The following is a 15,074-nucleotide window of genomic DNA, read 5'->3' as shown; positions in this document are numbered from 1 at the left end:
CATCATACAGACCAGGGGTGGCCAGCCTGAGAAGGAGCCAGAATTTACCGACGTACATTGCCAAAGAGCCACAGTAATACGTCAGCAGCTCCCCATCAGCTCCCCCCACCCAGCGCCTCCCACCCACCAGCAGCCCTGCCAATCATCGCCTCCCCCTCCCTTCCCACACCTCCCGATCTGCTGTTTCGAGGCGTGCAGGAGGCTCAGGAGGGGGAGGGGGGAGGAGTGAGAGCACGGCAGGCTCAGAGGAGGGAATAGGAAGGGGTGGAGTGGGGTCAGGACCTGTGGCAGAACCAGGGAGTGAGCAGCCCCAGCACATTGGAAAGTTGGCGCCTGTAGTTCCAGTCCCGGAGTCGGTGCCTATACAAGGAACTGCATATTAACTTCTAAAGAGCCGCATGTGGCTCCAGAGCCACAGGTTGGCCACCCCTGATATAGACCATGTTAATCCAGACCGCCTTGAGCACCATCTGTCTTCTCATCTGTGATCATCTAACATTCCTGCAGTAAGTACAACAATTTCTTATATGTAGGGCCCTACGAAATTCACGGTCCATTTTGGTCAATTTCACCATCGTAGGATTTTAAAATTTGTAAATTTCATGATTTCATCTATTTAAATCTGAAGTTTCACAGAGTTGTAATTATAGGGGTCCTGACCCAAAAAGGAGTTGGGGGGCATATTGCAAGGTTATTGTAGTGGGGTTGTAGTACTGCTACCTTTACTTCTGCTCTGTTGCTGGCGGCAGCACTGCCTTCAGAGCTGGAAAGCTGGAGAGCGGCGGCTGCAAGCCAGGAGCCCAGCTCTGAAGGCAGAGCCGCCGCCACCAGCAGCGCAGAAGTAAGGATGGTATGGTATGGTATTGCCATCCTTACTTCTGTGCTGCTGCTGGCGGGCACTGCCTTCAGAGTTGAGCACCCGGCCAACAGCCACAGTTCTCTGTCCACCCAGCTCTCGAGTCAGCGCAGAAGTAAAGGTGGTAATACTGCAACCCTTCTAAAATAACCTTGTGACACACACACACACATACACATGCACAACTCCTTTTTGGGTCAGGGCCCCCAATTTGAGAAACGCTGGTCTCCCTGTATAGTATAGGGTAAAAGCACACAAAAGAGGAGATTTCATAGGGGGAGACCAGATTTCATAGTCCATGACGCGTTTTTCATGGCCATGGATTTGGTAGGGCCCTATTTATAGGGAAAGATAACACAAGAAAAGTATTTAATGTATTTATAACTGTCTTTAAAGCAGCTTAGCAACTGGAAACAAGGGGAAGAGCCAGAACTGTGTGACCCATAAGTGATGCAAAGACCACAGTTTGAAAATTTCTGCTCTAATATGTTCCAGTCGGAGGGAAAGAAAATGGTTACTCACCTCTCATAAACATTGTTCTTCGAGTTGTGTTGCTCATATCCATTCCAATTAGGTGTGCACGTGCTGCGTGCACAGTCATCAGAAAGTTTTTCCCCTAGCAGCACCTGTCAGGTTGGCTGTGGAGCCCCCTGGAGCAGCGCCTTCATGGCGTTCAATATATGACTTTACCGACCTAGAGCCTCCTCAGTTCCTTTTTGCCGGTTACTCCAACAGAGGGGAAGGCGGGCCGGTTTGGAATGGATATGAGCAACACATCTCAAAGAACAAAGTTATGAGAGGTGAATAACCATTGTTTCCTCTTCAAGTGGTCACTCATATATCGATTCCAATTAGGTGACTCACAAGCCTTACCTAGGTGGTAGGGTCGGAATTAAGGAAACGCAGATTGTAGCACTATTCTGCCAAAAGCTGCGTCATCTCTGGTGTGCTGGACAACGGTGTAGTGAGAGGTGAAGGTATGCACAGAGGACCAAGTTGCTGCCCTGCAGATTTCTTGGATCAGGACCTGGGCCAAGAGCACTGCTGATGAGGTCTGGGCCCTTGTGGAGTGTGCTGTAAGAGCAGGGGCCGGTACTTTGGCCAGCTCATAGCATGTGCGGATGCATGATGTGATCCAGGAGGATATTCTTTGAGATGAGACCAAGAGCACTTTTATCCAGTCTACCACCACTATAAACAACTAGTTAAATTTTCTGAACGGCTTAGTGCACTCAATTTAGAAAGCTAGTGCTCGCTGAACATCGAGGGAATGCAGCCTTTGCTCTTGGTTACTTGCATGAGGCTTAGGGTGAAAGACAGGCAGGAAAATGTCCTGGCTGGTGTGGAAGTACGACACCACTTTGGGGAGAAAGGCCGGGTGCGGCCTGAGTTGCACCTTGTCCTTCTGGAAAACTGTGTAAGGCGGGTCAGAGGTGAAGGCCTTTAGCTCAGACACCCTCCTCGCAGAAGTAATGGCAACCAGGAAAGCTACCTTCCATGACAGATACAGGAGGGAGCAGATTACCAGTGGTTCAAATGGGGCCCCATGAATCTGGAGAGGACCAGGTTAAGGGCCCATGCAAGGACTGGCTGCCTGATCTGGGATGTAGGTGGTCCAGACCTTTGAGGAAGCGACCAACCATAAGGTTGGCAAAGACAGATCGACCAGACTCTCCTGGGTGGAAGGCCGACATAGAAGTGAGGTGTACCTTTATGGAGGATGCCATCAGGCCTTGCTGTTTCAGGTGTAGGAGGTACTCCAAGATGAGAGGTACAGGCACCTAGAGCGGGGGTGTCACACTGGTCACACCAGCAAGAGAATCTCTTCTACTTTGCAAGATACATGGCTCTAGTGGAGTGCTTCCTGCTGCTGAGGAGGACCGCCCTTACTTGTTCTGAGAACAGAAGTCCATGGGGCTCAGCCATGATGCTTCCAAGCCATATTCTGAACTCCTGGTAGAAAGGATGCTTCCAGGTGAATGGAGTGGGCTATGCAGAACTCCCACAGCCGGAGGGCCTCCTGGCATAGAGGGGAGGAACGGTCTCCAACCTGCTTGTTGATGTAAAATATGGCAGTGGTGTTGTCCGTTAGAACTGCTACGCACTGGTCTTGTAGTTGGGCCTGAAAGGCGTGGCAGGCTAGGCGCACCATCCTCAGCTGCTTGATGTTGATATGTAGGGAGAGCTCGTCCTGCGACCACAAGCCCTGTGTCTGGAGGTCTCCCAGATGCACACCCCATCCCAGAGACAATGTGTCCGTAACCAGGGACAAGGAAGGTTGAGGGTTGTGGAAGGCGACTCCTTCACACACTGTTTGAGGGTTGAGCCACCAGTTGAGGGATGTGAGGACCTGCCCTGGCACTGTGACCACTGAATTCAAGCTGTTGCGCCCCGGGCTGTAGGGCGAGGCGAGCCTGCAAAGGTCTGAGCTGCAGCCTGGCATGCCGGGTCACATAATTGCAAGCCACCATGTGGCCGAGGAGACTCAGGCACCCCCTTGCTATTGTGGTTTTGAATTGCTGGATGCTTTGAACTATGTCCGTGATGGCTCGGAATTGGGTCTCTGGCAGAAGAGCTCGTACCTGAACTGAGTCTAACACTGCCCCAATGAATTTTATTCTCTGGGTCAGTTCCAAGGTCAACTTCCCCAAGTTGAGGAGGACACCCAGTTGCTCGAACGTATACCTGACCAAATGGATTTGGGACTGCACCTGCCCCCTGGTGCGGCCCCTGAGCAGCCAATCATCGAGGTAGGGGCATACTTGCACCTGCTGTCGACAGAGGAAAGCAGCCACGACCGACATGCACTTGGTGAATACTCGGGGGGCTGTTGAGAGGCCGATTGGTAGGACAGTGAATTGGTAATGCTTGTGGTTGACCACAAAGCGTAGGAAGCACCGATGTGTGGGACAAATCGCTATATGGAAGTATGCCTCCTTCATGTCGAGTGCGGCATACCAGTCTCCCAGATCCAGGGAGACCATGCTCAACTTCAACTTTACCATGAATTTGTTGCGTCCGTACAGATCTAGAATGGGTCTGAGACCCACCCTTAACCTTGGGAATTAGGAAGTATTGGGAGTAGAATCCCTTGCCCCTTAGCTCCTGAGGAACCTCCTCCACTGCTCCCATGGCAAGGAGCGCCTGCACCTCCTGGATAAGGTGTTGCTCGTGAGAGGGGTCGCTGAAGAGGGACAGTGAAGGAGGGTGGGAGGGAGGGTAGGAGCAGAACTGGAGAGAATATCCCACTTCCACCGTGCAGTGGTCCAAAGTTATTTGTGACCAAGCACAGTAGAAGTGGGACAGACGATTCAAAAAAGATGGGGAAGGATCTGGAATCAAGGCTGGTGCACCATCCTTGGGCGCCCCTTCAAAAGGCCTGCTCGGAACCCACTGATAGTTTAGTCGGGCCTTGGCCCTGCCAGGAAGGGGGGTTGGAAGGTTTCCTTCTGCCATTCCCGCACCTTCTCCTGTAAAAGTCCTGCCTCAGCCAAGGAGGACAGGAGCGCTGCTACTGCTGTTGGGGCTTGAAATGTTTGCGTGGGGTTGCATAGTAGCCCTTGAGTCTTTTAGGTTATGCAGCCAAGAGTCAGTCTGCTCCATGAACAGGCCCGCCCCATCGAAAGGTAAGTCCTGCATCATCTGCTGAACCTCGTGAGGAAGGCCGGAGGCCTGCAACCACGAGCTACACCTCATGAAGATGCTGAAGGACAAGGTGCGCACTGCCAAGTCCGCAGCATCCAGTGAGATCTGTAAAGAGGTCCGTGCCACCGCCTTGCCTTCCTCCACTATAGCTCCAAACTCATCCCTGGACTCCATTGGCACCAGCTCCTTGAATTTGAGCATCGAGTTCCATGAGTTAAAATTATACCGGCTCAGAATTACCTGCTGATTGGCATTCCTGAGTTGTAGCCCCCCCGTCGAGTACACCTTACGCCCAAATAAGTCCAAGCACTTGGTGTCCTTGGACTTAGGCGGTGGGGCTTGTTGCCCCTGCCTCTCCTTCTTGTTCACTGCCGCAACCACCAATGAACAAGGCTGCGGTGGCATGAAGAGGTATTCATACCCCTTCAATGGAATGAAGTACTTCCTCTCAACATCCTGCAAGATGGTCTTGGCATTGGCCTGTATGGTCTTGATGAGGGGCAGAGCCACTTTTGAAGGACCTTCTGGAACCAAAATGTCAACCAGCGGGTCCTCCGACTCCACCACCTCCTTGGCCTGCAGAGCCATGTTGTGCGCCACCCTGCAAAGGAGGTCCTGGTGGGCGCGGCTGTCTATGGGGGGCGGTCCAAAGATAGAAGTGCCCGCAACAGCCTTGTCTGGGGAGAAGGACAAGGAGACTACAGGGGAAACAGGGTCCTCCTGTCCCTCCTGCTTGTCAGGAAACTCCTGTCTCATTGGCTGGACCAGGTAGACCAGGGTCCTGCTCAGAAACTGGAGTTGGAGTTGGTTCTGTGGGAAGGCAGGGGCACAGCACCTCCTCAGCACCGCTAGGGGTGGGGCAACTGGCGGAAGCCTCCAGCACCAGCAGTTCATGGTGGTATGCCCACAGGGTCCAAAATGGCCACTGTGCTGGTCCCTGCCACTGCACAGGCCACAGCTCTGCCTCCATCTCAGAGCATCCACGGCCTGACTGGTGTCGGCCCCACTCTGAGTATCTAGGTCCCACCTCTGCATCTGAAGACCGGGATCGGAACTGCAAAGGCCAGGGCAGTGCTGAGCTGAGCTGATCCTGGGAGCGGCGCCGCATTGGGGAGCAGCGCCGTGATGCCAGAGAGCGGTGTCATGAGAACTTGCCACAGGTCTTGCCATGCCGGCGGAGGCTGAGATCTAAGTGCTGCCTCCATAAGGAGCTGCTTGAGTCAAAAGTCTCACTCCTTTTTGGTTCTGGGGTGAAAGCCCTTACAAATCCTGCACCAATCGGCTTGGTGAGCCTCCCCCAGACACTTTAGACTAGCATCGTGGGGGTCGCCCATTAGCATGGGCTTGCTGCAGGACTTGCAGGGCTTGAACCCCTGGGATTTGGACATGTAAGCCCTCCCAAAGAAAAGCGGTTGGGACAGAGGGTAAACCCCCTGCCTAACTGCTAACTACTAATACTAACTAAAAACTAAGTAATATGTATAGAAAACAACAAACAACAAAACTAGGGAAATGGGGTAGGACTTGCTAAGCAAGACGCCACAGTTCCAACAACCATCACTGGTGATAAGAAGGAATCAAGGAGGCACCAGGTCGGCAGGGTCATATATTGAGCGCCATGAAGGCGCCACTCCAGGGTGCTTCACAGCCGACCCAACGGGTGCTGCTAGGGGAAAAACATTCTGACGACTGTGTATGTGGCACGCCTAACTGGAATTGATATGAGCAATCACCCAAAGAAGAACAATGTATTTTAATAGAATTTACAATTAAAGAAGGCTGATTTGTGGGAAAGGATTGCTAGTATATTGTTCAATTGCATTCAATCATTTTCAAGACAAATCTTCAAGATGACTATTTAACCCCATTACAGAATTGATTAGTTTCATTAGACCCTCCTTTTTCCTTTACACAAATGTACCGTCTTGCTCTTCCCTCAAATTTGAATCACTACCATTCAAGCAGATGCAATTTTGATGGCAGCACCTAGTAGCCTAAATTACTGGCACCTTACTGCTTAGTGGCAGGAAACTGTCCAGCACAGCAGGAAATGATCTGTATACAGCTCTTGCCAGCAGAGTGCACAACTCAATAGATATGTGGTCTAAGGGCAGTAGTGATGTGGACCCCATCTTTACCAAAGATAACATGTACTATCTCCTCAATGTTTGCAGTCATGCAGACCACCTTCCCTCCTCTTGAGCCACTTTCCCTCCTCTTCATCTCTGTAGCAAGTTACAGCAATTGTTTATATGGATTTCTAATATTAGTAGCATTTATATATCTGTCTTCCAGTTGTCTTTGGGGGGGGGGGAAGATAGCCACACTGGTTACTTTTGCTCTTCATTTTGTTCCCCCACTCTCTTCCCCTTCCTTCCTCCCCCCCCCCCTTTTAGCACACTTCCCACAACCTCTTTTGCATAAGATAAGTCCCTGCCACTTGATTCTTTAATCTATGGGGTATTGTCGACCACTTGTTCTATTCCTTCTACTCTAGGGTTTCTCAAACTGGGGGTCAGGACCCCTCTGGGGGTCACGAGCTGTCAACTTCCACCCCAAAGCCCGCTTTGCCTCCAGCATTTATAATGGTGTTAAATATATTTTAAAGGTGTTTTTAATTTGTATGGGGGGGTTGCACTCAGAGGCTTGCTATGTGAAAGGGGTCACCAGTACAAAAGTTTGAAAACCACTGCTCTACTCCACTGGACATCCTGCCCACTGCCTCATTTCTTTTTCTCATTAGCAGCTCCAGTCCACCTCCAAGTCCAGTCCCAGAGAGCACCTCCTTCCTTGTCTGCCTATCCAGCAGAAGCACATAGTAGATGCTACTCCTTTTTGTTTTCAGCTGCTCTAAGGCCACCTGGAGAAACAACTAGAAACAAAGAGAATCCAACCCTATATGCCAAGAGCCACTGCACTGGCCCATGCTCCGAGCCCGGAGATATCCCCCCACAACAATCCTCCTAGCGCAACAGGCCAATACGCTACGGCAGCTACCTGTTCACCTGGATCGTGCGCCAGACAGTTACGTTTAGTGGCCAGAAGAGCTTCCATGTACTCTGGAGGCTGAACTGCCCCTGCAAAGCGCTGCTTGGAGGAGGAGGAGGAGGAGGAGACTCCGGAGACTGAGCCCTTCTTACTGCCTTCAGGTAACTGAAAGGAAACACTGCCCACAAGCAGAACCAGGACGGAGCTAGGAGCTGCCGCCGGCAGGGCCCTCTATGTGCAGAACCGGGCTCCTCCTGTGTCCTAATCCTAACTCAGGTGTGCGGCTCCCCCAACCCCCGGAGCTCCCCGCTCGCCCACCGGTGCCGGGGGGCTCAGCCCCGCTGACTCACCCGGCTCCCCGGAACTGCACTCCGCCAGCTGCTGGCTCGGGTCCTCCAGTGGCCGGCTGGGCTGCGGCTCCTGCCCCTCCACTGGCACTACGGTGAAACTGGTGGGCATTGTTTTCCGGCTGGGCAGCGCCGGGACTCCGCGCTCAGAGCTCGGGAGCTACGGGGCGTTGGCGGCGGCGCCTCGTATTCCCTCCCCCGGCAGGGAGCGCGGCGAAAGTCCCCGAGCTGCCGCCTCCCTCACGTGAGAGTCATTTCCTCACCCGGTGGGGGTGGCTGGCGCTCTCCACACGCTGGCTTTGATTTTTCACTAGGCTTTGCAAACAGTTCCGCCGGCTGCCATGTCTAGTAACTTCAGCGTCTGCACAGAGGGAGTCGGGGGAGCCCAGGGCCCGGCCGGGCACCCACCCGCACCTACTGAGTACCTACCTACTAAGTAGATACAGCCCCCGAGATCCAATTCGCAAGGATCACCCCCACCGCCCCGTTCATAATGATTTTCTCCCACACACTCACCAGCTGAGCTGGGAGGACTCCTAAAATCCTCCGCAAGCCAGAGTACAGAAGAGACCATGTTTTCCCCTTAGTGGCTCTTAGAGGAATGGATAGGTTCTAATATGAGGGCAGAATTGTTTGAAAAGAGACATTGGCGGGCAATTTCCCAAAAAGACCCAGGTGCCTACCTGCCTCTTTAGGCACCTAAGTCCCAGATTTTAGGTACCTCTAGTATTAACAAAACCCCAGCTCAGCTGCCAATGAATGCTTTAGGCACACACACAAAAAATCAGTGTGCCTACATTTCTGCTGTAAAACTTCCCTATGTTTCTATCTGAATGTGCATGCTGCTGCCTCACTCCAGGTGTCTAGCTACCTAACCCCAGTAGTATAGAAGGATACACAAACTGTGGGGAAATAGCCATCCATCTGCCTAAGGCCTTGTCTATGCAACACAGTTTTGTCCACAAAAGTCAACTTTCATTGACAAAACAGTAGAGGTGTACACACTGCAATGTTCCTCCCACCAATTTCACTCTCCTGCTATGCCATCAAAATAAAACCACCTCAACAAGAGGTGTAGAGCTTTTTGCAACAAAGTTAGATCAACACAGTGTCAATGGACTCCTTGTTGTTTTTGTGGATACAGAATAACACGGCTATCCCTTATACTTGAGTGTCAATGGAGACACTGCACTTGCTTATGTTGCTGTAAATGACCTCCAGAAGATAGTGGTGGATGAGGAAGTAGAGTTGGAGGATGAGGTGGAACAGGTGACAGGGTCATCCGGTAGTGTGGTGAGCCAGGATCTCTTCTTAAACCCTCCAGATCTCTTCTCTGGAGGGTTCAAGCCAGTCCCAGCTTGAACCTGGCTCTGGCATGAATGATGCAGGAGAGGGGAGCTCTGGTAAGTACTCCTTTCAATTTGATATTGCTCAGTTACATGAGGTAGAGCCATCTTTTGTTTCATTATGTGTTAGAAGTGAGTCAGGGATAGAAATGTACATGACTAGCAGTGGTTGCGTCTGCTTCCCATTCCCCTATGCAGCTACGCAGTGGGGGCCCTGTGGAAAAGTTTGTTAATGCACACTGAGATTTTATGGAAATCCTCCAGAAAGATCTCTAGGAAACTTTTCTGGAGGTACTCACCAATCCTCTGCTGAAGGTTCCTTGGCAGAGCAGCTTTATTTCTTCCTCCATTGCAAGAAACTTTGCCATGCCAATGGGCAATCACTTGTGCAGGAACCAAAGCGGCACACAGGCGAGCAGCATAGGGACTCAGTCTGAAACCGAACACATGTAGTAGATCATAGAATCATAGAAGATTAGGGTTGGAAGAGATCTCAGAAGGTCATCTAGTCCAACCCTCTGCTCAAAGCAGGGCCAACCCCATTTAAATCATCTCAGCCAGGGCTTTGTCAAGCCGGTCCTTAAAAACCATTAAGGATGGAGATTCCACCACCTCCCGAGCTAACCCATTCCAGTGATTCACCACCCTCCTAGTGAAATAGTTTTTCCTAATATCCAACCTAGACCTCCCCCACTGCAACTTGAGACCATTGCTCCTTGTTCTGTCATCGGCCACCACAGAGAACAGCCTAGCTCCATCATCTTTGGAACCTCCTTCAGGTAGTTGAAAGCTGCTATCAGATCCCCCCTCACTCTTCTCGTCTACAGACTAAATAAGCCCAGTTCCCTCAGTTTTTCCTCATAGGTCATGGGCTCCAGCCCCCTAATCATTCTCGTTGCCCTCCACTGGACTCTCTCCAATTTGTCCACATCTTTTCTGTAGTGGGGGGCCCAAAACTGGACACAATACTCCAGATGTGGCCTCACCAGTGCCAAATAGAGGGGAATAATCATTTCCCTCAATCTGCTGGCAATGCTCCTACTAATGTATTGCATCCTCATTTACCCTCAGGAGTGAGATAGCAGCTTCAATCACCCCCGCCTGTGGAAAATGGTGGCAAAATATACAATAGTGTCCCTAGACACTTGCAGTTATCCCCTTAAAAAAACACCTAGACCCTTTGCCCCATCTTGGACCTTTCCCCCCAACCCTCCGGCTGAACTCACTGTGTTTAGGGAGCTCGCTGAGCTGTGTGCTTGCCAAGGGAGAGTGAGAAAGAGGTGTTGTATCATTGGAAGGACCTCAGTCCATTGGTTAGAATGCTCCCATTAGTATAAGTTCATAGTCCAGAGGCTTGGGAAAGAGGCTGGAGTAGGATAGAGGCAAAAATGGAGAGGTTTCCAGGGCCTTTTATATCCTCTGCCATGTGGAAGGAAACCTATTGTTCTTACTGTGGAAAATTACAGCAACAAGATGGAGTTTGGAGTCACATGGGCAAGTAACATGTCCATGCATTTCGCTAGTCATTGCAGGAAGCCATTACCCACAGTCCAGACAACACATTAACATGACAGTCCACTCACTGTAGATGGGTGTCTCCCATAATTCATTGTCAGCCAAGTGTTTCTTGATGAGCCACTTAATTTGAATAGTCCCTCCAAGATGTGCTGGCTAGCTACCTTGTGGGTGGTACCCCAGGAGCAAACATTTGAAATCCAAGTATAGAGCCAATACTTATAACTTCAAATACAAAAATGATACATGCATACAGATAGCATAATCATAACCAGCAAATCATAACCTTTTCATAGACACCTCACTTGACAACTTTTGTACAAGATTTGTTGCAAATATATAACAGTGATCTATATGGTTATATTTTAATCAGATAACGTCATACCCCCAGTGCGAAGTTGATGCAGGAAGGTGTGTCCCAGACACTGTTGAATGCATCTAGGAATCTTTCCATTCTTGGTTTCGTATTACTACAGCTTCTAACCCAATATTAGAAGTGTTAGTGTATAACAGAAATGGTTTATCAAAATTATATTTTACAATATTATTGAATTTCTTTATAAACCCAATTAACATCAAGCCAATGTAGATATTAATGTTCTCCACAGTGTAGGAATCTTGCCATTTAGTCATGAAAGCAATATGATAGTGTGCCTCAGTTTCTCTTTTCATACAGCACATTAGGTGTGTAATGTCTTTTCTGCTGTGAAGAGCTTCAACACTGTTCATAGGCATTAATTGGGAAATATCAGTATCACAAGGCCTTTTAACATAAAGTGTGTTCTTATGTATCACTCTTAACATGTTCAAGGTGTTTTTCAAAAGATTAGGCACATTGTACATTTTTACCAGGGTTGACATAAAAATCAAATACATCAGAAGGCTAAACTTTAACAGTAACACTAAATTTGTTATAAATCAGTGATTATAAGTATCTTGGTCATACCATGCCTCTCATCTTACTAAATCCCTTGGCTGGCAAGGTGTGTCCTCAGTGCTACCAGCTATGAGGCAAATCTTCCCCCTCCCTTGTTAGCCAGGTAGATTGTATCAACCCAGATCACTAGCTTTCAAATTCTCATCTGCTACCAATTTCAAGGCTGGACGCTCATTCTTTCCATCAGCAGGATTGGGTCCTTCCCCTCCCCCCGAACCCACCTTTTTTCTAGAAGGTTGAAAACTGAACCTCCCTGCTTATAGGAATCCCTTTGCTGGCTAGGTGTGTTCACCAACTGCAGCCCCTCTAAGCTATGAACATCTACACATCTGCTGCTTGTTTGTGGATCCACCACCACCACCAGCTTAGAGACTGGACTCTGTTTTAAAAAGATACCAAACAAATCCAAAGTGTCTTAGGGTGAGAGTTTGCCTGCTCTTGTCTGCATCCTTGTTGGTTAAATCATAAGGCTGTTCTGCTCTGAAAAACCAGTACTCCAATCTTTCCTCACCCTGAGGCACAGACTGCTCACTTAAATGGAGACATTCATGGAGACATTCATGTTCCAACAAATTGTCTCCCCAACAAGCTGGTCAAACACAGCCACTTGGTTATCATAGGGCTGTTCAAATTCCCTGACAATTTTCATTACATCTAAAACCTTCTCAAAGCTATCCCCACTGGATCTTCTTAAAGTTTGGTTTGGTGTATTTACACACCTCAGAAAGACTCTGGCAGTTAGGAACCGAAACTCCCTTGATCAAATCACTTTCACCACAACTCTCGTTTACAGCAAACTGCTTGCAAAAACTACCCTGAAGATTTTTCTCTTCAGAACCTTTCTAAGGGCATGTCGACATTGGCAGAGTTACAGCATTGGGGGTTACAGTGCCGCTCAGAGAACGCTGAAGGGAAAACACTGTTGTGTGTTCACACTGTCAGCTGCCTGCACAATAGCGTGTTCACACTTGCGGCACTTGCAGTGGAATTCGGAGCATTGCACTCTGGGGAACTATCCCACAGAACATTTCTTCCTCTTCTGCCGCTAAGAGTTGTGGGAAGATGGAGGGGGTCGCGGGGCATCCTGGGTCCTGTTTCAATGCCCCATGATGCATTATTTCATATCCCAGCAATCCCTGTGCTTCCGTCTGCATTTGGCGCCATCTCTCAGCGGTGTGTGTACTGCGCACTTTGCCTCTTCTGTCTGCAGGAATGGATCCTGAACTGTTGACCAGTATTCTGCTCGCTCTGACCAACATGTTACGAGTGGCAGTGGAGTTATTCCTTAAACTACAAAGGCAAGAGGAGTGCGACATTGATCTCACCATGCGTACTAGCTACAACATGAGATTGCTTGTGGCATTCACAGAGGTGCTGACCACAGTGGAACGCCGCTTTTGGGCTCATTCCACTGAGTGGTGGGATCACATCGTGATGCACGTCTGGGATGACAAGCAGTGGCTGCAGAACTTTTGCATGAGGAAAGCCACATTCATGGGACTGTGTGATGAGCTTGGCCCAGCCCTGCGACGCAAGGACACGAGAATGAGAGCTGCCCTCCCATTGGAGAAGCGCGTGGCGATTGCACTGTGGAAGCTGGTTCCTCCAGACTGCTACCGATCAGTCGCTAACCAATTCGAAGTGGAAAAGTTGACTGTTGGACTCGTGTTGACAGAAGTGTGCAGGGCCATTAATTGCATCATGCTCTGAAAGACCGTGACTCTGGGCAATGTGCGGGACGTTGTGGATGGCTTCGCACAAATGGGCTTCCCTAACTGTGGAGGGGCAATAGATGGCACAGATTCCAATTCTGGCACCAGGCTACCAAGTACATTAATTGCAAGGGGTATTTCTCAATGGTTCTCCAGGCGCTTGTGGATCACCGTGGTTGTTTCACAGACATTAACGCAGGCTGGTCCAGAAAGGTGCTTGACGCATGCATCTTTCAGAACACTGGCCTGTTCAGAAAACTGCAAGCAGGGACTTTCTTGCTGGACCAGAAGATCACCGTAGGGGAAGCTGAAATGCCCATTGTGATCTGGGAGACCCCACCTACCCCTTAATGCCATGGCTTATGAAGCCATTCACAGGGCAACTTGACAGCAGCAAGGAGCGATTCAACAACAGGCTGAGCAAGTGCAGAATGACTGTTGAGTGTGCTTTTGGCGTTTAAAGGCCCGCTGGTGCTGCCTCTATGGGAAGCTGGACCTGGCCGATGACAATATTCCTATGCTTATAGCCGCATGCTGTACGCTCCATAATATTTGAGAAGGGAAGGATGAAAGCGTCACTCGGGGCTAGATTGCAGAGGCTCAGCTCTTGGAGGCTGAGTTTGAACAGCCAGAGACCAGGGCTATTAGAGGGGCACAGCACGGGGCCACAAGGATCAGGGATGAGGCAGCAATTTGAAGCTGAAAGCCACTAATATTTGTTGCTATGCTCAGGACTGCAGTCCTTGTAATGCTCGGAAGTGATTGTGATTGGTGCAGATGATGCAATATGAAGGTTTAACATAATTGTCTGTTGCTTTGCAAGGCTCTGTTTTCTTTCAATTAATAGAATAAAGATTGCTTTCAAACCAACAGAATTCTTTTATTAAAAAACAACAACTGGAGGAGAGAGTCAAACAAAAAAAAAACAGCAGCAGTGAGGGGGATGGGGGAAAGGAAGGTCCCAGAAGGAGGTGGGGTCTCGGGATAGCTAAAGATTTGTGTATATCCAGGGATCATATTCAACCTTCTTCTTTGGAGTACAATGCAGTGAGTACTGTATTTCAGCAGGGCCAAACTGCAGAGGAATGGGTGTTGAGTGCAGTGGGTAGTGGGAGTCCGGAGTGCTGGACTGTGAGGGGGGAGGAGTGGAATGCTGCGGGTAGAGAGTGGAGCCAGGAGGTTGATACGAGTGTGTTGGCAGTGTCTGGGGGGAGCATGGGAAAGAGTTTTGTGCAGCGGCTGCAAAGGAGGGCGGACCTGCTCAGTTTGCAGTGCTAGTATCGCCTGGTACGTGTCCACTTGGCACTCCATAACATTTAAGAGCCGCTCCGTGGCTTCATTCTGGCGTGCCGCGTTCTCCTTTCAGTCCCTCTTCTCGCTGTTCTGCCACTCCTTCAATTCCTGTTTCTCGGCTGCGGAGTGCATCATAACATCACGCAGAAAGTCCTCCTTAGTTCTTCTTGTCCGCTTTCTAATTCTGCACAGCCGTTCAGCTGCCAATAACAAAGGCTGGGCTCCCAAGGTCACCTCTGTGAAGTTTAAATGTAACATTTTACAGAAGCAGTATTGTTTGCAATACACAGAACACTGATTCAGTGCTTTAAAACACAGCCAGTACTCATACACCTGTCACTAACTGGCTGACCCCAGGCAAGCACATATAAGCCACAAGACCCTCAAAATGGTGAGTAGCCGCAGGGGCAGGGTAAATCACTCTTCCCGGACCCT

At 49.8% G+C, this 15,074-nt stretch overlaps 1 protein-coding gene across 3 annotated transcripts in view; it reads right to left on the bottom strand.

Annotated features, from left to right (window-relative positions):
- The window catches only part of SLC12A7 (solute carrier family 12 member 7), a 354,616-nt gene extending 346,183 nt beyond the window's left edge, over nt 1–8,433 (bottom strand). The window contains exon 1 of one of the 3 annotated variants that reach the window (XM_065584171.1): nt 8,353–8,433. In XM_065584171.1, the coding sequence (XP_065440243.1) occupies nt 8,353–8,410 (58 nt within the window). In that variant the 5' untranslated portion in view covers nt 8,411–8,433. Of the gene's footprint in view, nt 1–7,839; nt 8,284–8,352 lie in introns of those variants that run through there. The other 2 variants (XM_065584173.1, XM_065584170.1) reach the window with 2 other exon arrangements.
- Nucleotides 8,434–15,074: the final 6,641 nt, after the last annotated feature.

This window comes from Chrysemys picta, chromosome 2, assembly GCF_011386835.1.
Source record: "Chrysemys picta bellii isolate R12L10 chromosome 2, ASM1138683v2, whole genome shotgun sequence".
In the NCBI taxonomy this organism is placed as follows: Eukaryota; Metazoa; Chordata; order Testudines; family Emydidae; genus Chrysemys; species Chrysemys picta.
Note: the sequence above shows the minus strand (reverse complement) of the source record. Positions and strands in the feature narration are given on the sequence as shown.